Raw genomic sequence first — 27,625 nt, forward strand, 5'->3', positions numbered from 1 at the left:
GATTTGAGGTCGGAGATCCAGCGAGCCACCGAACTAGTCTTCGTTACCGTGCGCCGCGAGCGTTGCCAGGACGAGAAGAAAAATCCCAATTGGGCGCCGACAAACGACGAGGGGAATTCTTCTTCCAACGGCGAGAAGAAGACGAGAAAGCGGGCGAGGAAGAAACCAAGCGAGCAAGCAAGCGAGGCATCTCTTCTTCCCCGACTCCTGCCTTCCTTCTCTCTTCTCCCCCAATCCACCCCTCCGTTCTTCTCTAGGATTTCTCCGCCCCCGAATTAAATCCCTCTCCGATCCATGCCTTCGGACGTTTCCCTCCGCTTCCTCCTCCTCCGCCGCCGATGAGGCCACAGCCGTCGTCGTTCCCCGCCGTTCTTCTCTTCTTCCTGGTCCTCGCTGGGTCCCTCTTCGCTGGCGTCCTCCCACCGCTGGTATCCCTTCCGGCGGCGGATGGCGAGGGCTTGGGGGCTTCTTCTTTTCCGCCTCCCCTCCTTTCTCTTCCTCCCGGCGATTCTGGCATCCAAGCTCCGGTGATCCCGGAATTGGAGCGAGAGGTGCAAGAGCTGGATGGTTCTGTGGAGCTGAAGTCACCTTATTCTGGCGCAAGAGCTGGGTCCAGAACTCTATTACGTTCTGATGCCGGGTGAGTTCCCAATCTTCCATTTTTGAGGTGAAACTTAACTAATTCGTGTCCAGGTTCTGGCTTTTGGGTTGTTTTCTTTGTGTTTGCTTTAAAGGATGCACCTTTCGTCCTTTAGTTCTCTAATTTGTACTGAATTATTGCGGTATTTCATGCTATACGAGCATTTTGGACTTTTGATTTGTTTGTGGGAATAAATACTGCTGCATTTGATGCATTATCGAACTACTTATCGTGAGCAGCGCAAGGCTGCATGCGTGCAAGTGGGATAGTCAGCTTGGAGTCTCTTGATTTTTATATGCTTAGTTACATAGACACCATAAAGTCAACTCTGTCTTCTCAGTACCTTAGGATATTGTCAGTGGATTTACCTTTTATGAGTCCATGGTTAACTAGCAATTTCCTGTGATGCACCATGAGATTTCGGGGTCTCAACGAACAGATGTAGCGGATGACTAATAGTGAGGTGATCTAGTTTTCCCTTAGTTTGAGAGGAGATGGATGGGACATCAAGCGAACTATTATCTTTTCTACTTCCCAAACAGTAACCACCAGAACTTATTCAAGCTGTATCTAAAGGCATCTAACAGCTCTTTAGACCTTTTTGAAGTAAAACCAGCGGATAGACTTCTTCTAGCTACCAAATTTGTCTCACTTGGCAATAAACATATCGGCTTGCATTGTTTGCCTACATAAAGGTATGTAGAACAAATGAAAAACAAAATGAGTGGGGTGTTTCTACTTATGCATAACTAAGGCGTTTGAACAATTTAGCTATCATTTATTTATAATATATAAATAATGACTAGTAAGAGATTTTTTTTTTGTGATGTACCAATAATGAATGGTAGGAGATTTTTCTTTTCAATAAAATCTTGTATTCTCAAGAATATCATATCTAGAATTTATTAGTAAGTGGATTGGGACAAATTTCACTTATAAATTTTTCTATGACATGTAAAGTTTTACTTTTATCCATTGAAAGAAAAATAGCTCTTTGTAGCCCATGCAGAGTTTTCCTAATATTCCAGATTTATTTTTCTTAATGCTTGAATTTAGATACTAATTATGATTAAAATATGCATACAAAAATTAGAATCCATTATGGGGTTAGTGGATCATCTGTCACACAACTATGTCCTGAGTACACCCTTGTGGATGTGTTTAAATCATTTATGAAAAAAGAAAATCTGTTATGCCTGGGAATCCTGTTATCAATGTACATATACTTAATCTTGCTTCCAGCAAATGATGGGTCTTGGAATCCATCAAAGTATCCATGTAAATATGGTTGTTAAACAAGTTTGAATGATGTGGAAAAAGATGGCATCTCCAAAGCATATGTGTATTATGTATGTATTATTATCTTAATATATTATATGATAAAAGTTTCAATTAAGAGTTGATTCGTTATGTGATCCTCGCTTCATGCATTGGTTTATCATATATTATATGATAAAAGTCAGTTCAGCAACTTTTCTGGAAATGTAAAACAACTTAAGATTACAGCCTAGCTGTGTTTTTTGAAACCTACTTGAGTTGTTCCCCATTTGCTATTCTGGTGATAAGACAGTCATCATATCATTTACATATGTTGGCCATCTTGCAGTCATACATTCTTTTTTTAAACTTATTCTATCCAAATAAAACTGGTACCATTTTACTGTACTTAGTTATTCTTGTTCAATACATTTGGAAGAATTTTTGCCAAACCTCTCTGAAACAAATAACTCAAAGGTACATGTAGAAGCTCGGACATACTCCAAACCTGTAATACATCCTCATCTTTGGCTAATGTTCTGTTTCCAATGAACTGTTAAGAGAGGGAGCTTCTCCAGTTTCATTAACATGTATTAACTGCAGTATAATTTTTCATACATGTTGCCTAATATATATTGATACATGTACAGTCAGACTCCTTGAAAACACAGTGTGGTGTGTTTACGAAATAGTATATTTGCTTACATCTCTTGTCCAGATGATATGTTCTTCCGTTGGGTGGTGCACTTTGTATTTCCTCCCTTATTTGGCTATGCTTTTGTCTCCCTTATTTGCTATGCTTTCTTCTGGTGGCTATATAGTAATAACTCTTCTGAATAGATTTAGATTTGTATCATTGAGGAAATTGTTTACTGAGTGTGAACATTGGGCTGCCTATCATCCTTCAATTAACTTGATGTGCAATGTATTCATATTCACATATGTGTCAGCTATACACTGCGAATGCCAGTCATGAACCCAGATGAAAAGGGTAAAATGCTGATGCTAGTTTGACAGCCAGTTGTAAAATGCATGTTAAACTTTGAAATAAATCCCCCTTATATAAGAATAAACAGTGAATGAGGATTCACAAGGCCAACTGCAAATAATTAGCAAAAGGCTTGATGGTCATATTTAACTAGCATAAAATCCATGCAATACGCGGGACACGTCTTTTATTTAAAAAATATAACATCCTTAGAATATTATTTTTATCAACTACATAATTTTTTTAAAATAATTCATATTTTATTAATAAATTTTTTATTAGTTTTATTAATATATCATTTTATCAATACATTAATCTATTCTTAAACATTATTAATCTTCTAAAAATATTATTTTTCTAAAATATTTTTTTATTAAAATGCTATTTTTATTATCAATATTATTAATATTATGCCATTAAGATTATAACAAAACCAACTATACAAATGCTTGGAGAGTTGCAAGATCCTAAATTGAAATGCTCTTCTTTTTCTACTGCACTAAAAAAATATCTTTCAGAAACTCTTTCATGTGTGAGTACTTAGTCGTTGACATGGTGTAGGAAGGCTTTACCAACACCATCTCTTTTATTTAGAAAATATAGCTTCTCTAAAATATTTTTACTAATTACATAGTTATTTAAGAAATAATATATATTTCATTAATATATAAAAATATTTATTTTATTAATAATTATTTTAATTAGAAAGTTTGAGTAGAAGTCTCCACCTCGGAAGTTCCACCTCTCTTCCCTTTTTGATTACCTAGGCTTTTGATGATCTTTCAATGATATTAGCACCATTATTTGTTTACCTTCCACCAAATATTAATGGAATTAATAATTACTGCTTTAAAAGACTTTAATACATGGTGGATGGAGATTTACACATGGCGGACGGAGGCTCTGCATTGGCAATGCCTCCGTTTTAATATATCTTTTATATATATATATATATATATAAATATATATATATATATATATATATATAGATATAAGATATAAGATGTATGTATATGCTTGGCTTGCTATGCTAGTTTCCAGAACGTAAACTGCAGATATTGCATTGAATAAATTAAGTTCCATATCTTGAAATTACTTGCTGAGTACAAAAGTCGTACCAAAGTCATTTTTTCATATCATTGTTCATTTGTTAAAATTTATTCTCCTGTGGATCCTGTCATTTTGATGTTTGTTCCTACAATGTTCTTGAATAATATGATAGACTTCTGTTGCATTCAATCATTCTTTTTCCTGACATAAAATTTACAGCTTTTACGACACGTAATGAATCATGTTGCTATTTGATGGACCTTGAATCACATTGTGATTTCTACTGGTTGTACATTTTAGGGCCGCACTTGTGATTAGCGATATCAAGATAGGACCTACTAAGTGAGCATAATTTGTTAGAGTACAAATGTGTCTGTGTATGCAGGCCTCTATATGCTTATTAGGTAAACCTCTTACATCAGTTCTGTTTTGGACCAGTGGGCATAACAGAGCCCTTCTTGTACATGTCGATGGCACCATCTATTTGATGGACACCAAATCAAGGACAATGCAGTGGAAACTTTCTACAGGTTCCCCAATTCTATACTCAGAGCAAGCTCTTTCAAGTAGTGGTCTTTCAGAATATTTTATGGATTTTGATGAAGACTGGAACTTCTATGAATATAGCAAGCACACTGGTAAAAGGGTATGCCTAATGTATCATCAGAAGCACTTTTCTCTATATTGACTTATTTCGACTCGTTTCTTACTTTTTTCCCCCTCTTGTGACCCAGAAATTTGACTTGACGTTTGAAGACTATGTCACCAAAATGGCCAGAAAACCAAAAGTAAATGAGTCTGTGGTTACTGTTGGGGCAATAACGACAAATATGTATATTCTTGAAGCTGATAGTGGGATGGTTGTTTATACAGATCAGGTGTCAGGTAGTAAGACCACAGCTGAGATGCCTTGGGTTGAAGGGAAGTCTGTTTCATACCAAGGTGCTAAAACTTCTGACTATATAATCGTGATGAGGACAAATTACTTTCTGAACTCTTCAGTTCTTGGTACACCTTTGTGGAGTTTGAAGAAATCTGATATCACCGCTTACATGACATTTGGGAGCGCACGGGAGCATGAGCTACCTTCTAATATGGATAATAAGTTAGAGTTGCCACCCATGGACCGAAAAGATGTTCCTGTCATCTTGCTTAGCAGTGATGGCAAACTAAAAGGGGCAAGTCATGATAATTATATGCTCCCCTTAGCAGCTCATTTGAAAAGTGCTATCACTTTGTATGAAGAACATGGAAAGAAACCATCTGGTAGTCTGCCACTGAGTGTGTGCAGTACTGCTGATAGTTGCTCACAGGCGCTTGTTGCTGCTCCTGAACAGATTTCTGTGGAGTCTTGTCCCAATTTAGAATGCCATTTAGAAACTGAACGGTTACTAAAATCACCAGATAACAAGCTTGTACCTGTTAGTAGTTTAAAAGACTCACCTGAAACTGCAAATGGATCTCTAGGAAACAAGGATATTGCTGAACCGAATACCAACAAAATGTTTTTGTGGAGATCTCAATTCCAAAACCCTGTACCAATGCCATATGACAATACAAATAATTTGAAAACTTTAGAAAAATCATGTGAAGGGCTGAATAATGGTTCAGAGGTAAAATATTATGCCGATGAACGGACTTTCTCCATTATATTTTCTAAGGTTAGTTTTGGAGTTATGGCATTGTTATTGATCCTATTAGTGTCTACCTTTACTGTGCTGTGTTATTTAAAACTGAGAGTCTCAGTCAAATATGATAAAAATGTGACTGATTTGAGGGGGCAACAGTCCGCAGTTCCAAAGAAAAGAAAAGCTCGAAAGGCTGGAAATGTTAAAAATGGTGTTATCAGTAACAATGACAGGGAACCTTCATCTGAAAGTGACAACTATGAAACTGACAGTTTCATACACATCCAAAACAATGAGAGACACTCATTTGTAAATCTCAGAGCTGATGATGTTGTTAATGGTCGTTGGGTTGGCAGACTTTTTGTTTCAAATTCTGAAATTGGCAGGGGGAGCAATGGAACTGTTGTTTTTGAAGGGGTTTATGATGGTCGTCCAGTTGCTGTCAAACGCCTTCTGCTTGCGCATCATGATGTGGCCTTTAAGGAGATTCAGAATCTTATTGCTTCTGATAGGCACCCAAATATTGTTCGATGGTATGGAGTAGAGCAAGATCTTGATTTTGTTTATATCTCACTGGAGCGCTGTGCTTGCAGCCTAAGTGATCTAATTCAAGCATACTCAGATTCCTCTCCGACATTGTCAGAGAGTCAAACTTCAAACTCTGTAACCGAGCATAAAGTCCAGTTGAACTATTGGAAAAGTAGTGAAAAGGATGTTGAACTGTGGAAGGAAAATGGGCTTCCTTCATCCCAACTCTTAAAACTGATGAGGTTAGTGAAGTCACATTCTTTTGTTCCTGCTTCTATCTTTTATTTATTGTTTGTGGATAATTATATCATTTTCCTTTTTAATTACTGGACCCTGCCATAACTTTGATAAATTCCTCGATTTATCACTCTCCTTGTTTCTTCAAGGATTTGAATCCAGCCTGCATTCCTTGACAAGATACTATTCAGACCAAATGTTGCTGATTCTTTATGCTGTAATCTTCACTCATTGTGGTCATGGATCTTTTGCAATTTGTTTTGCATCCAACAAATTACTAAAAATATCTATAAGAAAAACAAATTACTAATAAGAGAACTTGTACTTAATTAAAGGAGTAGCAAAAACCTCTCTTGGAAAGTTGATGAGATATTCTACAAATTTCAGGTTCCCCTTTCGTTCCATTCTATTTTAAGTGTATTATCTAAAGCACTAATTTAATGTTATGGTACCCCATGCTGACACAATCAAAATTTTTACATACTTCCATGTGTTATTTTATCAATGAGATGGTTATGTTTTCAATAAATAAATGAAGAAGGCCTTCACTGAAGGGTTTGGCAAAAAGAAAAATCTATGAATTTAATAATTGAAGCTGTTGATTTAGAGTGATAGTAAAACTTCTAAGTTTAATGCACTCCGTTAACAAGGCAAAATTTATTATTACTTGGAGTCTAGGATTAATTAGAGTAATTCGCTAGTTTTAGAATTGACAAGGTCCTAATCTCAATTGATTGGGGAAGAAGGGTACTCTTTGGTGTCTCGAGGTCTCTTCAAGTTCAGTAAGGTTTCACTTGATATTTGGGGGCAGCATTATTCTTTTCAGTCTTTGAAGGACGTAAATGATGACTAGAGAATTGACTGAGATGTTGTTTCTGGCTTTCCTCTAGATGGAACTTTGGAAATGGCACTATTGAGGATAGAGTAGGTGCTACTAGTATTGAGGGCCATTTTGATTTCCAAGATGGTATGGACATTCCAAATGAAAAAGAAACAACATAACTTTAGTCCAAAATTCTTAAATTTAAAATAAGTAACATGCAGTGTTCAACACATTTATCTAATCATATGCAGCATAGATCTTGGAATATATCGAAGGAGTTGATGATTGTATGTTCAAATTAATGAACATCCCTTTACTTATCTATTTCTTTGTTTATTTACTTGCTTTTTTTTTTTTGTTTTTTTGGAGGAGGGGGTTGGGTTCCCAATTCCTGGATGAAAATCAAAATATCACCTCCATGCAAGGGTATAAATACCATGTACCATGCCTTTGCTAACTAGAGTTAGTGTGATGTGATGTACCAACAAGGACTAATATGCACAAACATGAAAAGCTATATGATGCAACAATTTTTCCCAAAGACATGCTAAACCATGATAAGGGTTTTTCTTTTTTATTTTTATTATTGGCTTGTTTATATTGCTGTTGTACACATGGTCTTTCAGAAAGAATCTTGACTTTTCTAACACACATGGCAATGAGGATGCCCTAACATGTGGCATCATATCCCTAAAGGGATCTATCCTGCAAAATAGCATGAACTAGCATTGCACTAGATTGAACAAAAAAAATTTCAAAGATAAATTGTCCAGAGTACATCATGACATATTACTGACTATAAATAATGATTTTCTTTTATGGATATATAAGTGTCTCTCCCTCTCTCCACATGAATTCTTGAGCCAAGGTTATTGTTTGACAGTACCTTGTAGTTGTCTTTCAAAATTAGAATGCTGATAATTGGTCTATCACATGTGCTAGCTGGACCACTCCTTGTATTGTCTGGAGAAATTTATAATACTTACCATTGGAAACCGCTAATAGTAATAATTGGAATAGGTTGTTTCTTATGGTGTATAGTTATTGTATGCTAAAACTGTGTAGTGATAATGTTCTGGATATAGTGATTATGCAGGCTCAGCTGATCATGGTTTAGATTGAACACCAGATCATATGCAATCATCAGATATTCTTGAAATCAAAAGTACTAAAATGATACCTAAGACCCTAGGATATAAATCTACTCTGTATGTGAACTATCCACATTTCTCATCCCCTTAATGTGCATTTGAAAGCCTTCTCAAACATTCCTTTCCTTGAGGATGTCTCATGTTGGACCAGAATATGGTAGATCTCATGAGTTGTGATTGTCTTGGGAACTATTTCTTCTTGCTGCCACATATCCTTGGTTGTCTAATAGATAGGCCATGATAGGTGATTGTATGATCTTGAGGATCATGATAATCATCTTCTTTGAGGTGGTCAGACCCAGTCTCCAAGCTGCAGTGGATTGGTGAAAAGCCATATCCACTTTTGAATAAGGCATACTGCATTATTATGGTTTAATAAGTATTAATGTCCTCAGTGTCCACGTATCATATGGTGAGTGTTTTTTGAGCCAAACGCCCATATGGTGCCTCAGCATGCCACATACCAAAGCCAATCCTCTTGAGCAAGGTTGGCGGAACCGGTGGCCGGATCGGCCGGCCGGCGGTACAGTACGGCACGTCTCTGTTCCGTTCTGAACCGAGGCGAACCGACGAAGGAAAACACGGACGAATCGGGGAAGAAAAAGAGAGAAAGAGAGAGAAATAAAGAGAGAGGAGAGAGGAGGGAGGAAGAAAAAGAGGGAGGAAAATCTGCCGGAGGGCAGCCGTGGCCGTCGGGCGGCGGAAAGCGCTCCCGCGGCTCCGCGCGGGGAACAGGGGCGATCCGCCCCTATTTCTCGGGGCTTTTTTTTAAAAAATCCTTTTCAAAGTAAAGCCGGCAAAATCCATGCCGGCTTCACTTTGAAAAGGCTTTTTTAAAAAAAAGCCCCGAGAAACAGGGGCGGATCACCCCTGTTCCCCGCGTGGAGCAGCGGGAGCGCTTTTCGCCGTCCGACGGCCACGGCTACCCTCCGGCGGCTCCTCCGGCGGATTCTCCTCCCTCTTTTTCTTCCTCCCTCCCTCTCTCTCTATTTCTCTCTCTTTTTCTCTTTTTCTTCTCCGGCACCGGCATGTGCCGGGACGTTCGGCATGCCCCGTACCGGGCGGTTCAACCCGGTACGGCAATCCTTGCTCTTGAGTCCATCCCTCAGACAAACATATAAATGTGCAATAGTCTAGCCATATAGCTAAACATGCATCTCTACACCTCTGCTTAGCAACTTCATTATACTGAACACATGCAACACCCTTAAGTGTCTGCAAGCAACTCGACCTCACAAATCAGGTATGATGCTCAAGCGCACACCTTTGTTCCAAAGCATAGACTTTTCTCAAGAGTGCTCCGCAACTTGCCACCTTTGTGCCAAGTCAAGTACTGCTCACCCAAGATGTCCTGATTTTTAGCTAAGCACTTTCATGTTATGATAACCACCGTGTCACCAATTCGTAAGCCACCATACTACCCTTCGGATAGAGTTAATCATGAGTCAGGCTTGGGCATAGAAAACGACAAATTTTAAATAGGCCTAGTGCAAAGCCTAACTAAAAATAAATATAGTTTATGCTGGAGGCCCGGCCACATGATATGCTCTACCGTCAGTAATATATAGACCAAATCCACATGACATGGCCATGTGGTTCCATCGCTTGCATGAAGCTTAGGCAAATCCATCTCCAGTGTCACTCAGTCGAATCGCCTAGCTAACATGATTCGAAACTAGGGATGATCATGCACGTGAGGGCTCACCTGGATTCCACTATCCAAGCTCTACTACAAGCTCTTGTACCACAATCTCGATCTTGTATCCTTGGCATGTATTCTTATTCATGGTTATATTGCTTGACAATGTTCATGGCCTATTTGCACATAAGGCTGGAAGTGGCCTCGGGCCGGCTCGATGGGCTTTGGGCCGGCTCGACTTAGGGTCGGGCTATGGGCTGGGCCTGAAAAAATCAGGCCGGGTTTTGGGCTCCAATATATAACCCACTTATCTTCCGGGCCGAGCCCGGCCCGAGCTCGAGCCCGATCCAATTAGAGGCCCGTTACTTGGCCCATTCCATTCTTCTTTCCCTCCCCCTCTTCCTCTCCCACCCCTTCGATGCCACCGCCATTACATTGTCTGCAGATGGAGACGGAGACGGAGACGGAGATGGAGATGGAGCCATCGACGGAGGGGTCTCGGATGAGGAGATCAAGAGATCTGGAGATGGAGACATCGACGAATCGTCCGAAGATGGAGATCAAGAGAGGGGTCGACGGATTAGGAGATTAGGGTCGTCTGGAGATAAAGAGAGGGGTTGACGGAGATCAAGACAAAGAGCCGGCTAATTCAGAGATGGCAAGCGTTCGAACCCCAACAGGGAAGTCGGTGGGGGCAGAAGCAGTGCCTCCGCCATCGGCGAGGGCACCAGCGACGACTGTTCGACCCCGCTGTTATGGAGGCAGTGCATGTAGGCGAAGATGGACGACTTTACGGCCACGCTAACAATGGGGAAGGGTGGGAGCAGGGAGAGGGGAGGCCACATCCAGACGTCGACGGCGACAGAGGCTGACAGTGGAGGCTCAGTGGTGAGGGTGGGGGACGAAGGGGGCAGGTGGGTGAGGGGTGGTAGGCAGATGCGATGGAGGTAGGAGGTTGTGGCCGGGGCGACGACAGGAGGGGGGCCGTCGGACGGGGTTGGTGGTGGGTGGGGGATCTGGTGAGCTTCTGGACGACATTGCGGATGAAGATGGAGGGGTCCCTGGCAGCACATCGTGATGAAGATAGATTATCAGGTGGGGATATGCGCCTAATCTCTTTTGCATTGGGTTGGCCCAATCGGGCTCGGGCCAGGCTTGGACTGATTTTTTCCAAAAAAATTGGGCCTAAGCCCAGCCCAAAGCCCGACAAATTATTTCGGGCCAGACTCGGGCAAAAATATAGCCCGACCCAGTTCTAGTCCTACTCGCACATCGCTGCACTCTACCATAGTTCTGAAGGTCCACAACCCTACCACCTAACATTCTATGTCCACGGCTTGCTTGCACACCATTGTGCATTGCCATGACATTGGCATCTAAGTCAATCCATCAAGGAAATATATATCCGATGGATCAATCTTTGTTTTCAGCTGTCCGCTTCTCGACATGACCCTCTTAGCCGTCTTGGTCCTTGGTAAGCTACAAGGCACAGTCCGACTGATTTTCCATGAGCCAGACTTGTACTCTATGGATGACCATCTCTCATGGATCCTTGTGAGACATCACCCCATGATGCTTACAATCAAGGTCCGCAGAATCAATACCGATACTGAGATCCCTATCGTTTGGTCGGCAGTATGAATTAGTGTAGATTCGTGCCAGACTTGATCGGTGCAAACTGACACAGAAGCAAAGAAAGGATCCAGCGAGGAGAAAAAGAGAGAAAGAAGGGAGGGGCGGAGGGGGAGGGACAAGAAGGGAGGGAGGGAGGGTGGCTGGAGGAGACGCTAGCAGTGGCCACAAGTGGGCTGCGGGCGCACTTGGAGGGCTGCCAAGGCTTTCGCTTTCTCCGCCAATCCGTAGTCGAGAGAGAAAGAGAGATAGAGGAGAGAGGGAAAGAAAAGAAGGGAGGAGAAGTCGGCGAAGAGGCCATCGAAGGGTCTCCGACTGGCTGCCGTGGCTATCAGGCGACGAAATCGTGGCCCATGGTTCCACGAGCATGAAACAGGGGTGATCATCTCTTTTCATGAGATTTTTTAAAAATTCCAACCACGGTGAAGTTGGCAATGAGTTTATCAACTTTACTTAAATGAAGCTGATACACCTATTGCCTGTTTCATTATTTCTCTAATTTTTTTTAAAAAAAATTCTGAAATAGTGAAGCTGACAATGGGTTTGCCGGCTTCACTTAATGGACAAATGCTACAATCCATTGCCAGCATCATTGTTTATTATCATTTAAAAAAAAAAAAGCAATGAACTGGGATGGTCACCCCTGTTCTGCAACCACGGCTTCCCCATGCCTTTTTCACAGTCCGATGGCCATGACGGCCAGCTGGCGCCGTCCAGCAGCCTCTTCACTTGCTGTGCCTTCCTCTAGCATCTTCGCTCCCCTTCTTTTAAGTGAAGCCGACAAACTCATTGTCGGCATCACTGTTCATCATCATTTAAAAAAAAAACGTAATGAACAGGGGTGGTCGCACCCTTGTCCTACAATCATGCCAAAGCAGGCTCGTGCCCTATGGGCTTGGGAGAGTCAGGGATGTGACCAAAGCTTCGCACCCTTCTCAACCAAGAGTAATCCTCAAGTATCCACCAATATCTTGGTGGTTTGCTACTATGGCGAATATCATGCTTCTTGAGTCCCCTAATATCATGCCATGGCAATACTGTGCCTTGGCTGTCTGTTGCCCCCTCCTTAATACCCCACTAAGGCATCCATCCAATCTTGACCCTGGATGTTCCAAAGTATCGAGGAGCATTGCAACTTTTGGTATATGCCAAACTCTCTACAGCGCTGTGCCATGCCCATGCTGGCACCTCCTGTGACAAGCCTACAGTCTGTGATAATTCTCCCCTACTCCAACTGTCGACATCCTCATTGACCTAAAATATTACCTGCACCAAGCCAAAGTACCCTAGCCTTGGTGTCCTTGATCATTTTTTCACCATTGAGAATTCATCATCCACACTACACTAACTCTTCCATGGAATCCCAAACTATCCCAAATCCTGACTTCGGCCTGTGCCTTTGTTATACCATTATGGTCCTCTGACCCTACAATGCATGGCACTCCTTAGACTATTCCAAGGCTCGACTCTATTGCCCTAATTTGTGAGTGGTTACTGCATCTTTTGAGCTTTTTGTAGCCCTTTAACCATCAACTTTAACTGAAAACCAGGTGGCACCCGTTGAACTCTTCCAAGGGTACTTTTGACTGCCCAATTTGAGAACTGCCGCTGCTTTTGCCAAAGCATCCTTGGTCCTCTAATCCTTGAAATCCATTGAATGCTGAGCGGAGCGGCACTCATAGGACTCCTTCGAAGGCTTAACTCTTGATCCTCTTTGATCTAAGAGTGGCGAACCCAAATCTGCACCCTGCAAGACTACAAACTCTGACTCAAATCCACTGCCAGCAATGCAAAATGACATTCTTTGGATTGCATCCAAGGCTTAATTCTTGCCTCATTTGGATCTAGGCCCACCTGAGCCCCCTTTGGCAATTTATCTCTCAATGTTTGGCCTTGCTATGTACCCACCTTACGGTCCTTTGGTAGACCCGACCTTATGTATTCAGCACCATGCCTCCAAATCCTACCACACTGCACCATAGCCAAGTATTAATAAGTCGTCCCATTTCTCTATGCTTCCCCATACCAACACAAATCCACAAGTGCTGCCAAGCGGGACCCTAATATCTGATCAAGGGCACTTCCCAACCTAATCGAGTCCCTTGCCATAGCATTCTTCACTCCGAGCCCCAACCATCTGCCTCTGCAGAATTGCTGTCATGTTGTCCTTGAGATACTCAACCTATTCCAATTGCTTTTGTGTCTTCACCCATATTCTGCAGTACCAATGCAAGGATACTACACTAGCTGGCCTCGCTCTTGTGGCTCCACTACCTCGACACCCTCTGCAGCTAACATCTGAGCTTACAATGCCTAATAGCATGTCTAAACCAAATGCTTGAACTGATAGATCTATTCCACACTATAGCTAGCCTAACTAATAGCCATCTTGGCCAACAACTGCATAGCCCTCGTGCTTCACCTCTTGCAACCCGACATCACATGGCCATGCAGTAAGCAAGCACAATGGGCCAAATATCTACGTCTATTACATTGGCTTTTTTTTGCACCTTTACCCTGAGTGCAGTTGTGTGAAGTTCAAGTTTGATTTTCGCCATTCTAGTGCTTTAGTACCATAGCCATCCACCCAAGAGATGGCCCCTTTCCAATGTTCCTATCCTTGTGCAACTGGGTCCCTCAACTCTCCTAGTCTTCACCCCAACTTGCACTTGAAAATTCAGACATTGCATCTTTCCACTTCCTTTGCGGACATGCCCTAACACCTCAATTCACTTTGAAGATTCCTGTCCCTTGACATGCTCTTGCTTGCAACTCTACATGCAGACCAAGTACTTCAACATTTGCAAAGACTCTTCACTATGAATTCCCTTTTTCAGCCCCAAATAGGTAGACTTTCAATTTCTGAGCTCCCATCTATGCATGCCATCGATGAGCAACCTTAGTCATTTAGCATTGAGGATGTTACCTCGTACTTTGAGTTGTCGATACCCACTATGGACTTAGACATACAGCTCCTTCGGCATTGGACTTCAATATCTCTGGATCCTTTGATTGGTTTGGATACCACTGTATCTACAACTAGACATACCTCATCACACTCCTATGCTAAAGGCAGATGCATGCTTCTGATGTCTCTTGTAGCATAAGCCAACAACAAGCACAGCATCGACTATCGACTTAGCAAACCTAGCTCCAATACCACTTGTCACGGGTGAGTGTTATCTTGACCCGACATGCATATAAACATGCAACAATCCAGCTACAAAGCAAGCATGCACCTCTATGCTCATGCTCAGCGACTTTGTCAAGCTGAACCTATGCTACATGCTCAAATGCCTACAAGCAACCCAACCCCTCGGGTCAATTGTGATGCTCATGCACACCTTCGTGCTGTAGTATAAGATTCTTCCCAAGAGTGCTCTGCAATTCAGTACCTTTATGCCAACTCTATGGCTTTGGCCTCTCAAGTACTACTCACCCAAGATATCCTAATTCTCAATTGAGTACTTTCATATCACAATATAACTACTATACCACCAATCCACAAGCGATCATGCTGCCCTATAGGAATATGAAGACTAAATCTACATGACACGACCATGCAACATGACCGCTATGCATGAGGCTTAGGCAAACCAATCTCTAGTGTTGCTCGGTTGAACTATCAAGCTGACATGCCCTATAGCCGCTTGAAGCTATAGTTGATCATACATGCCCGAGCCCTCTTGAGTTCCATCCCACAAGCTCTTGTGCCATGATCTTGGTCTTGCATTCCCGGCATGCCTTCCCATTCATGACCACACCGCTTGATAATGTTCATGGCCTGTTTGCATATCATGATACTCTGTTATGGCGTCGAAGGTCCATAGCCATACCATCCAACATATGTGTCCATAGCTTGCCTGCACACCATTGTGCATCGCCTTGACATTGTCATCCAAGTTAGCCCATCAAGTAAATATATATCCGATGGGTCAATCCTTCCATCCAGCTATCCTCTCCTCAGTATGACTCCCTTAGCCATCCTTGATCCTTGGCCCAATTCTAAAGCACATAATCCAATCGATATTCTATAAGCCACGTATGTACTCCATGGCCGACTGGCTTCCATGGATCCCCATAGGACATCACTCTGCAATAATCATGAGACTTGCCTATTAGGGTATGCCAAACTATCGCCCAACTAGTCCCCTATTGCCTCATCACTCTATCATAGAGATCAAGAATGTATAAGGTAGCTCGAACAATTCCTAAAGAACCAACCTCTCGGAGATCCCATCCATGCATTGTGGCTAGCTTGTCTGACCAGCATTGAACTCCATACGAGACCATCCCAGCATGGCACCACCTTGCCCCACAATTGTGCCATGGTGGGCCCATGGGAGTCGCAAACATGACCAAAGCTCTACACCCCTCCTTAACCAAAAGAAATCCTCAAGTATGCACATGTCTTGGTAGTCCACCAGCATGCCAAATATCATGCTTTCTGAGTCCCGTGATATCATGCCATGGCCATGCTCCACCTTGGCTGTCCATTGCTCCCCTCAACATCTCAACAAGACATCCACCCAATGTGGACCCGAGGGTTCCAAAGCATCGAGAAGCATTGTATGTAACTCCTGGTACGTGACAAAGCCTCCACAGCAGTGTGCCACACCCATGCTGACACCCCTTGCAACAAGCTTGTGGCTAAGTCCATAACACGTGGGCTCATTATATTGCAATAATTTGAGTTTCTGCTGTTCCACGGATGAATTTGTAGTCCTCAAGAATCTCTACCATCAATCTTGCCTCCTCACTTCTCTAGGATCCATCATTGGTTCACACTCGTCATCGTAGACACTGTTGCAAGTGAAACCATCAGATTCTCTTCGTTCTGGCTTTTAGGGCTTCTTTTGTGCTCTGCTTACTCATCTAGATTTGCAGCCTTTGCCCTTGTAACCAAGAGTCTTCATCATTCAATGGCTTATGCACCTTATCTAATCAAGATCTTTTTAAATTGTCATGCTTGACATCCATCTGACCATCAAATCTTATGTTGCAGAGGCTAGTAGTAGCAATAGCCATCCTCTTGGATGCAGCTGAGATATAAATTCATGTGTCTGGATAGAAAGGTGCAGAAAAACAACACCAATATTATGCTTATTTTGTTCTCTTTTGCTATCGGAGGAAAAACAGAGAAGTTTTAATAATTACTTTCTGCTTTTGGAGGTTTAATCATAAGTTTATAAGTGCTTGACCTAATGGTTTGGACTGAAAATTAATGGTGGATTGTTTTTTTCTTTTAATTTGGTTATAATTTGTAAAGCTTTTGGTTCTACAGCTGATCCTGTGATCCATATAAGAAAACCTGATAGCTCCTTGCATATTGGGGACATCCCCACTGTAATGAGAAATTTTAAGTGCTGTACTTAGTTCTTTATCAACTCATGGTCAATAGTAGATTCTCATTTACCAAGGATTCCTATTTCAGGGCCATCTTTGATGTTATTTCAAGTTATATAGAAGTTCAGCTTCATTGAAGAATATATTCTTCAGCATAATATTAGAGATATATTCTCTATAAGCAGATCAATAATGAGCATCATATTATCTCTCATTTTGAGGTCAATCATAATCTGTCTATTGGTTGAATAATAAGTTCAATATCAGCTGTCTTTTTCACTTTGCACTTTGTTTACATGATTTCTAGTTTTAGGTTGCTTTTGGTTTCAAATAATGTAGATCTTTGCACTTTTCTAATATATGCTCTTGTTTGTGATAGAGATGTTGTTTCTGGTCTCGCACATTTGCATGAACTGGGAATCATACATCGGGATTTAAAGCCTCAAAATGTGTTAATAAGCACTGATAGGTCCCTCAATGCAAAACTTTCTGATATGGGTATCAGCAAACGCCTTCTTGAGGACATGTCTTCCTTAAGCCATCATGCTACTGGTGAGGATACATCAACCATTCTAGTCTATGTAACATCCAAAATGTCTCTTTATGATGCATCCTATCTTGAAATTCGAATGAATTAAGTTCAAATTTTTGATGAGGTGTTGTAGGGTATGGTAGCTCTGGCTGGCAAGCACCCGAGCAGCTTCTCCATGGGCGTCAGACTCGTGCAGTGGACTTATTCAGTTTGGGGTGCATTCTTTTCTATTGTATTACAAAAGGCAAACATCCATTTGGAAATTATTTTGAAAGGGATTCGAACATTATCAACAATCGCGTCGACCTCTTTTTGGTGGATCATATACCAGAAGTTGTACATCTTCTTTCTCACCTTTTAGACCCTGACCCGAAAATGAGGTGAGAAGACCTTTCTATGCTTTCAGAAGTTTAAATTATCATTTTACCCTTTGATCTTGCTTTGCTTATGTCTCTCAATTTTTGTCAGGCCAAATGCAATAGAAGTACTGCATCACCCTTTCTTCTGGAGTTCTGAAATGCGACTTTCATTTCTTCGAGACACAAGTGACAGAATTGAATTAGAAGATAGGGAAAATAAATCCGAACTTATGGAAGCTATAGAAAATGCTACATCAGCGGCATTTGGTGGGAAATGGAATGAAAAATTGGATGCTGCATTTATCACAGACATGGGTCGTTATAGAAAATATAAATTTGATTGCATGCGCGATCTTCTTCGAGTAATAAGAAACAAGTTTAATCATTATAGAGAACTTCCAAAAGAGCTTCAGGTTTGCCTTATCATATTGCAATAATGTTTTTTTTCTTCTTAAAACTTCCATGCAAATGCTACTTTCAGTAGAAATCTGATTTTCAATTGGATTGGAATATTGGACAAGTTCGTATTCACCAACTGCAGATATGCCCTATTTAATTCCGTCTTATTTCAATGGTCATTTTAGGAAGCATTTTTCTTCTGTAAAAATGATTTGTTTACAACCACCTACATCCTTTTGGCCTTTGGACAAAAAATTGTATTGTGAAGCAAAACATTATTTGTTTGCTCTCCTATGTCACATTAAAGATACCTTAGTTCTTTGATACAAGATAAATATGGCTTGTGGTCACTTGAAAGTCAGACTTGCTTATCCACTATTTCTTATACGGAATGCTAGTCTTTGAAGATTTCTAGAACTGGAAAGGCTAAGTAGTTTAGGTTATGAGAGATTTTATTTTTTGTTGGAGCTTCATTTTATGAGTCATATTTCAAGGCTGCTTTGATCTTTCTTGGTCTATTTTATTTTGTAGAAATATTTGTAAGTTCTGGTGCATGACATTTGCTTATGTTTTTGCTTTTTTCATTATCACTTCAATCAAAAGATTATGAAGCGAGTGCTTTCAAGATATGCCAAAACTTTGACAATAATTTTCAAATAATTAAGGGCTAAATGAATATAAAGATAAAAACAGAAAAATTTACTGTGGTACCCATATAGTCATTTATGTAATAATGAACATCAATGAGGCACCAAAAACAATCAATAAGAGCAAGGCCACTGATAAACGATGACACCTTAATCTCTCATTTCTCTTTAAACATCATTAATCTCCCATTCATGGAGTATCTTGTAAAAGACCTGAGCTCCTGCTTGGAATTATCTTTAGAATCATTTTTCTGGATATAAGTTTGTGAAAGAATCAAGAATCATTTAATAATTGATTTTTTTTTAATTTTTTTTTTTTAGTTGACTTGTTCCTCTAGCCACCTTGATAAACTACAATTATCATAATCGTTGTTTCTAGGTGCTGGTTGTGTCAGTCTGTGCTGGCCAGCCCATACTATGTCAAGGCAGCACTTGCACTGGGTTGGCATGTCTACTGTTTAATTTTTTCTAATTTTGGAAATAAATTAGGGTCTTTTTTTTTCCTGATTTGCTTTGCTTCAGTGGAGCATGTGGCTATTCGCTCTGTGCTAGCTGCATCGGAACCCATTGCCTTCCCCATGATGTTAACTTTAGGAAGGAGGGATGCTTATTATTAAGCCTAAAATATTAGGAGATTACGTTGATGCTTGCAGTCTAAGCTCATGCAACCAATTGCATGGAATGAATCTAAATGGAAAGATGAGAAGGTTTGATTTAACAAGATTTTAAAGAAAGATAAGAACTTCTTTTTGTATTTTCTGTTGTTTATTCATCTTTTCATGCTCACTATGTTTCTCTTGAAAATCATTATATTAGGACAAGTATTAAGGAAAATTCTCTCTTATTATTGGTTTTTAATATTCTGATTAAAAATTTTGCTACATCTTGCAAATGCAAAAGTAAGAATACGAGGAAAAGAAAAGCACTCCAAGATGTTGAACCAAGATAAATTGTCTCGGTACTAGGCCCCATACTGAGGTCATGTCACTATATAGATACCCTCAATATAGGAGCCAATTCAGTATACCAAATGTCAATACACCCTACATACCACCAGTACCAAATCAATATGGTACGGTAAGCCCTATATTGCCCACTGCGGTACAGTATGGTGTACCTAGATGAACCAATTGATATAAGGGAAAAGAGGCTTGATTTGTGTGTTTAGCTTGTAAAAGAGAAGTAAGGAAATTTATGTAAATGTTGGTGAGTACTTTTGAACATTTTATTGATAAAGAATTTACCAATCAACAGAAAGAAGAAGCATGGATCTTTAAGATTGATAAGATTCTTGTTAATGATTATAGTGATAAGATTCTTGTTAATGATTATAGTTCTAACCACTTTTGTTGAGTATGCAAAACTTGTCTCTTATGCAACTTAGTGATTCAACATGGGTTCCTTGTCCTTTTCTTTTACAATTGCCATTGTGCCTACTATTTTGTTGTTAGAGATATAGGCTATGAGAATCATGTCTCCAAACTTCTTGGAGCAAGCCTTGACATGCTATAATATGATGGATTTACAAATGACCTATGTAGCTTTTGTTTTGTTTGCTGAGATGTTTAATTGCTGGTTGGTATGTTTTACTCATCATCTAGATCTTGGTGTGAAAGCATAAAAGTCATCACTGCAATTAATCAAACAGCATTTAAAGGCTTTAGCATCAGCTATTATAAATTACATAACATGAATGAAAATAGTTTTTCCATTTTTAGGGAATGGTTGGGTGCACCACTGGTTCAAATTGGTGCACACAATAGGAACTAACCCCACCAAGAAGGATCCAGTAACAAAAGTTGTGGCAACAATCTAAAATGTGACACAAGCAGATGACGAAAGACTAACTTCTTGACCAACATTTCAAATACTGATAGCTGGCACAATGTTGTCGAAAAGTTAGAGCAGAGGTAGCAAACAAGGGAATTTGACCCCTAACCTGTTCATGTAGTAGAATGGAGAGCGATGAAATTTCACTTTATTTTGTCTTGAGGGTATATTTTATTTGGATGGGATAAGAAAATGCGAAAGAAGTGCTTACACCACTGACATTGACAAGAGCTCTTGGATCATTGGAAATGCATGTGACTAGCTAAGGCTATAAAATCAGCTGCTTAGGCCCTCCAACAGTCACTTAAGGCAATATCTAGATGCTGGTTATGTGATCGTTATGGGTGGCTGAGCAGTTTAACCAGCCAAACAAGAGCCCATCAATACCTCAAAAAGCTGTTTAAGCCAGTTAACTTTATTTCATCAAGGAAGGTGACATAAAGTTAAACTACTGAGGCTCTCTCTCTCTCTCTCTCTCTCTCTACTTTTTCACTTTTTGAGAAACTTATCTCACTAACCCTCAGAATGTCAACCAAACAGTGAATATTTCTAACCCATGGCTATCTGATCAGGGAGTAGTTACCAACGGTTTAATTTATTTAGCGTGTGGTTAAGTATTTGGTACGGAACTTATTACCAATGGTTAACTTATTTTCTCCTTGGTTAAGTATTCGGTGTCAAAACTCAGCCTAAATATCTATACAGTGATTTCCCATTTGTGGTTAAATGTTTAACAGCTGATTTATTTGCCAAGCTGCTTAGATAGTTGTCCTGCATTTGTTTCAAAAAATTTCCATGTGCAACGTTAAAATGTATATGTGATTATTTGTTTGTTGTTAGAACAAAATATCCTATGTAGTACTGCACCTGATTTAAAAAATATAACATGTTCATATCTTATTTAGTTTGTTCAAACGTAATGCATGAAATAGTCCATTACATGTAAATGGATCTGTGTTTGCTTAGATTAGGAAGAAGTAATGATTCACTTGCAAAGCAATCTTAGCATTTATGTTCTTGCAATAAGCAAGGAACTGTAATAACCTCATTGATAGGGCAAGCGTTCATTAACAATCACAATTTCTAAATGTTTTTTTTTTCACTTTTTTTGTACTCTTTTATTTTCCAACGATGACAATAATTTCGGTTTTCTTTTCCATTTTTGCTTGTCTTCTTCAACTACTAGGTTTGCACCACTACCAATATTTTTGCATATTCATACCTGGTGACATTTATCTACTTTGGTTTTACTTCTAGAGTTGGTAACAAGGTTAACCAGTATTGATTAATAATAAATTGCAATTGGTTTAGTTGTTGCTTTTAATGGCTTATATTTTCATGTAGAGCCCTTTTAATTGCCCAACATGGGAAGTGTTGTTTAGATGCGATTACATACATGTGACCATAATTACAGTATTGGCAGCTATTTATTAATCGTATGTTATCTTGGGTACATTTGCAATAAATTAAAGATATTGTTTGGCTAGATATAATTAGGAGATGTAACTCTAATAAGATAATTCTTTATGTTCTATAATCTTATTGCATATAATAATATAGCATTTCTCGGTATTATTAGAAAATGTTATTTATAATAATTATATTAAAGGATAATCATCAATATATTACATTATAAAATAATATAATTTAATATAATAAAAATTATTATTATCACTATTATAAGATACAGTATATCTAGAATGTCTTGTTAATATAAGATATTAAATTATTAAGTTATTATAGAGTACATATATTATAACTAGCTTCTGCTAAGGTATAATAGTTGTTTCAATTGTAATCCAAATAATACATTATTGTATTCTTATTATATACTATGTCATGTTAATGTATTATCATGTATTTTGTGCTACTATAATTCTAACCACTATATACAATATTTAATATATGATATTGTCTTAAATTAGTAATACAGTACATTATAATACCAATGATTATATCATTGTAATATAAATTTAATATTATAGCAATAGACTATAATATTAGTATCACTTAATAGAGTATCTAATAAATTTTAGCATACCACTATAGCATGCATTATAAATAATGTTAGAATATAATATTTAATGCAACAAGATGATTATAATTGGTATATCACCTTGCAACATTATTAAAGCATAATCATGTTACATTATAATGTTACTAATCAAGGATCCTGGTCTCAGCGCATCTCAATGATATCATACTAGTCTGATGAGATGATGGGACCTGAGATGCTCTTAAGACATCTGTCCTCTTATGGATTGGGATGTATTAGCATGGTTGGTTTGGGTCAATACCAGCTAGTTTACTGATTGATTTTGTTAGTATAGACTTGGTCCTCTACAGACTAGGGCGCTCATGTTGGTGGTGCAAATAAGGGTGTTGAGGTCCTGGTACATGAAGCAGAGTTGGGCATTAGCAGCATTGGTGGGGGATGTGAGCTTGTTGAGGGTGGGGAAATAGATGGTGTTGTCAATGGTGAGGATCTTGGGACTCGTTTAGTTTGTGGGAAGAACTTTTCTTCTCAGGAAGTTACTTCCTGGAAATAGGATTTTGGTATGTTTGGTTGACCATGGGAAGATGATTTATTATAAAGTAGCTTATGTTTGGATGAGCATCTATTTTTCTGAGAAAACTATGTAAAGTACTTATTATATTCTTAGTAGATATAAAATCATATATTTTTACTTATAAACTTTATATAAATATTAATATTATATTTATATTAATATAAATATAACATTAATATATTATAATATAACATTAGATCATAATAATTTATTGTGTTAATATAATACTAATATATTAATATTATATTAATATAATATGAATATTTTAATATAATAAATTTATTAATATAGATATAAATATAATATTATATTAATATAAATATTATATTAATATTAATAAAAATATTATATTAATGTAAATATTACAATAATATTAAAATATAATAAATATTAATATTAATATTATATTTATATTAATATTATATTTATATAAATATTAGAATAATATTAAAAGAGTATTTTAAGAAAGAAAAAAGTACTACCACTTCCCATGTCACGGGAAGTGCCAAAACCCACCTCCCCCATGAATTTTCACTTCCCATGAAATGTGGGAAGTGACTTCTCATAGGAAGTACCTTTTTCACTTTCTCTCCTCTTAAAATTCCAACCAAACAAGAGGCTCTTTCTTCACTTTCCAAGAAGTACCTCTTCCCCCCTCCACTTTCCGTCAACCAAACAAGTCCTTGGTGTTATTACTGACATAGGTGAGTAGGTTGTCTAGGGCAGTGCTGGATGTGGTTTTCAAAATTGATGAGGTTGAAGAGGGTGGCAAGTGACATGGGTTCATCCAGGAGGCAGATTTCTCACACTTGATCTTGCAGGATTGGGTGGAAGGACTTGCTGGAGTCTGTCTCAAAGGAGGCAGTGGCAAAGGTGGCTTGGGCTAGGAGAGGAGTCTTTTGAGAGTGCATGGGAAATAGGAGGTTCATTGGGGATGGAAGGTGTTGTCATGGGGCATCGAGTTTGGGTGTGGGACACGAGCAGAGTTGGGAGTGACATGTGAGATTTGTGAGGATATGCAATGTTTGCTCCCTCTCTTTACATTTCTTTTTTTATTTCTTTAGTAGGAGATTATCCCAGTTTTTCATTGAGACAACACCCCTTTTTGGAAGTTTAGATGCGGGCGTTTTGGGTACTGTCTTGGCCTGGGCCTGGACCAATATGCGTGCCAGCACCATGATTAAGTTTTTTTTTTCTTTCAAGAAAGGGAGGGGGACCCACCCATATTATAATTACCTAGGTCCAAATTCTCAAGGATGCACCACTCAGGATTCTAACCAAGAACCTCCTGTTCGAAATGTAGCAATATTACCACTGAGGTAATCCTCAGCTCATGGAATTCAACCTCATGCTTCTCATTCTGTGTTATTTAATACTATGATAATTCTATTATGTTAAATTGTATAACACATTAACAAATTATCAGATATGTCATAGTATTTTATATTAAGGTTTATGTTATAAACAATTATATCTTTGTAATTTTATTATCACATTAGGTTGACTATTTTTCATAATATTATTATTTTGTGCAATTTAATTTTATTTATAACTTCTTATTATAATATTGTAATACTAAAATGAAGTAATGAACTAATTGCCATTAATAAAGACTTCGGACATGAAAACATGGAGACAAAGTGCTCATTTCTGAATAAGAAAAAGAATGGATCTACATGTCCCAAATGAATTGGGCTTAGTCAAGAAAAGCCTTTTTCTCTGGAAGATTATATTATGTTTGTTATTTCATTGTCCCATAATGATATTATAATCCTATGCCCTGTGCCTTATTACTGATTTTTGACCTATGGTCATTGACCATAGTTCAAAGTATGTAGTTGCACTTACATGTTGGATATTGAACTACATGCAACTAAGCAATCTGCAGTATTTTTGCACTACTTGTAAATGGCATAGGTTCAATTACATGCAACTAAACATGCCCTTAAATAATCTGTTAGATTCGGCAGTTACTTTTATGTAAATAACTTTTGGAATTGTGTCATTACTTCAGCCGGTTAGCATTTAATCATCTATTTGTATAAATAGAACCATTTAGGTCCTGAACGGCTGGAAGCATCGGATGATTATTCAACCAATTTGAGAAGGAAAACATAGTTACTGCTAAAAACGTGCAGTTGAAATGGTGTTCCTCTTTTCTGGAAAAGGTGGAATAGTTCAAGAAGTTAATGAACCATCAAATGGCAAATGCAAGAGCATAAAATAGTGCTATATAACTGTAAAATAGTGCAACTAAGTAATGATATATTTTAATTGTTGGATGGTCTAGACGGTCTTTTTTCTCAACAACCAACTTTTAATTATACCTTCCGATTGGCAGTCTACCATCCCTTATGTTAGGGATATCAAATTTCAGAAGCTAGAGGAATGTGGTCTGGAGTTGCTAATTGAAAAGTTTTTTGCGGGTTGTATTGTGCTTAGGTATGATTTTGTGTAAAGGTCCTGATCATGGTTTGGGCAAGGTGATCTCTATGGGTCTATGGTTGATTCACAACATGACTTCAGTAAGGAAGATGGCATTTAGCTCCTTGGTGATGTTGTTACTAGGGGTTGAGGCTTATTGGGGAATTTGCTGTAGGAATTAAGAAATGGTATACTTTGTAGTGATGGTGTAGGCTTGAGTACGGTGGAATGTGGGTGAGAGAAAGGAGGTTGTCCAAGTTCTTAGCTGGGGTTCTCTTACAGATGTTCACAGGTAAGGAGAGACCTTTCTATTGAGAAAATTGAGTTGGTAGAAAGTTTAATAGCAAGGATTTGCTGGAAACAGATTTTGGAAGCTCTATTTAGGATAAGGAATTTTTGTTAAAAAGACGTTAAATGTGCCGGGAGTGTGAAGTGGCTCTTCCTACACCACCACGTTTGCACGGGCACTTCGGCAATGCAGACTTAAAGGCTTAGCATGGATGCAAGTGTTTCCATGTCCTCAATTTTTTGATACGTTGATCTTTAGATAATCCAGCAATGCGAATATGCGATACTCCAATACAATGTATAAAAAATAAAAAAAAAATAAAATATTGTTATTCTGATAATTATCATAAGGTGACTACTTTATAGCACTTCTAATTAAAGAATATTGAAAACCTACATCTGTTCCATGATGACATTACATTACTAGAATTGTAGGTGTAGACATGATCTATTAAGCATGGATTGATTCCTTATTTTGCTAATGGATCCAGATCATCCATTCATGCTGATTCTCAGGACTGTCTAACTTGAGTTTGAATATCATCTTGTTGAATCTTGAGTGGCTACAAGTTTGGAACCACCATCATCAATCTGGTTTGATTTATGTTTGGATCTCAACCATCTGATCAATATATTTTTGTTTGATAGTGTATTAAACTAATAACTGATTTCCTGGCAGATATCAAGCAAGTAGATTTGAATTCCCAATTTTTGTTTTCTAAGCAAGCCTGTGATCCTTACTGATAGTGTTTGCTTGAATGAGGGTATAAGGTTAAGTACAAGGGGTTGCAGAGGAAAGAATTAGATTGAAACAAGGATGTTTCTTGTATCGCACTTGTAAGATTTATTCTCAGTGAAATAAATGAGTTGGGACTGAATTGTAGAACCGAGGCAGTCTCAGGTTGGACATGGCTCAATCAAACCTTTATCTCACCTGACTTTATATCTTTAAATCTTTCTTCATGGAGCTTTCTAGATGTTTTGTGGTCTGGAACAACAACATGCAAGAACATGAGAATTTTTTCGACCCCAGTGAAAAAGCAATAGGAAAAGAGAAGCAGGTCATCATTCCATCCAAGCTTAATGATACGAGTTCCATTCTCTCTTTTGTGAGGGACACTCATAAAATTCTTTCATTTTTATGTCTCATACTTCTAAAGAGTGTTATTAAAGTTTGACGCTTTCCTAGCAAAGACATGCATTAATATTGTGCTTGTCATGCTGAACTTTTACTTTTCTTTTTCTGCAATCTGAATTCCTCGTGCTACAGGAAATACTCGGGCCAGTACCTGAAGGATTTGATCGGTACTTCTCAAGTCGATTCCCAAATCTGCTGATTGAAGTATACAAAGTGGTTTGCACATACTGCAGGGAAGAGGACTCCTTCAGCAAATATTTTAAGAGAAGTCTAATATAAATTTGTACGTTGTGTTGTATAATCTTGTTCAATTACCTCCATCTACACAGTCTGGTCGGTAATCTTTGTAAAGTTAACTGTATGTTGTAATGCTAATCCTAAATGATGCCGTAATGTACTTGACATATGAAAGGGTGTATTCCCATTATTTGTTCTCGTGAAAATTCTTTCCATGACTTGCAGATTGTGGTGTCACCTGGTAATAACTGGACTTTTCTGGCTGCGCTTCTGTGGTTCATT

General features: G+C 38.7%; 1 protein-coding gene across 1 annotated transcript; it reads left to right on the plus strand.

Moving 5' to 3' along the window:
- Positions 1 to 27,541, plus strand: LOC140857561 (serine/threonine-protein kinase/endoribonuclease IRE1-like). The gene is made up of 7 exons (XM_073256743.1): positions 1 to 640; positions 4,374 to 4,581; positions 4,670 to 6,333; positions 17,299 to 17,471; positions 17,585 to 17,831; positions 17,920 to 18,223; positions 27,239 to 27,541. The coding sequence occupies exons 1-7, from the start codon at positions 339 to 341 to the stop codon at positions 27,383 to 27,385; spliced, it is 3,045 nt and encodes a 1,014-aa protein (XP_073112844.1). The 5' UTR covers positions 1 to 338; the 3' UTR covers positions 27,386 to 27,541.
- The last annotated feature ends 84 nt before the right edge of the window (positions 27,542 to 27,625 follow it).

The sequence above is a fragment of the Elaeis guineensis genome, chromosome 4 (genome assembly GCF_000442705.2).
Source record: "Elaeis guineensis isolate ETL-2024a chromosome 4, EG11, whole genome shotgun sequence".
NCBI lineage: Eukaryota > Viridiplantae > Streptophyta > Magnoliopsida > Arecales > Arecaceae > Elaeis > Elaeis guineensis.

Bases quoted from the DNA above. Each gene is read 5' to 3' on its own strand.
- LOC140857561 (XM_073256743.1), top strand. From the start codon at position 339: ATGAGGCCACAGCCGTCGTCGTTCCCCGCCGTTCTTCTCTTCTTCCTG. The intron at 6,334-17,298 runs GTTAGTGAAGTC...TGTTTGTGATAG, and splicing joins CAACTCTTAAAACTGATGAG to AGATGTTGTTTCTGGTCTCG. The intron at 18,224-27,238 runs GTTTGCCTTATC...CTCGTGCTACAG, and splicing joins AACTTCCAAAAGAGCTTCAG to GAAATACTCGGGCCAGTACC.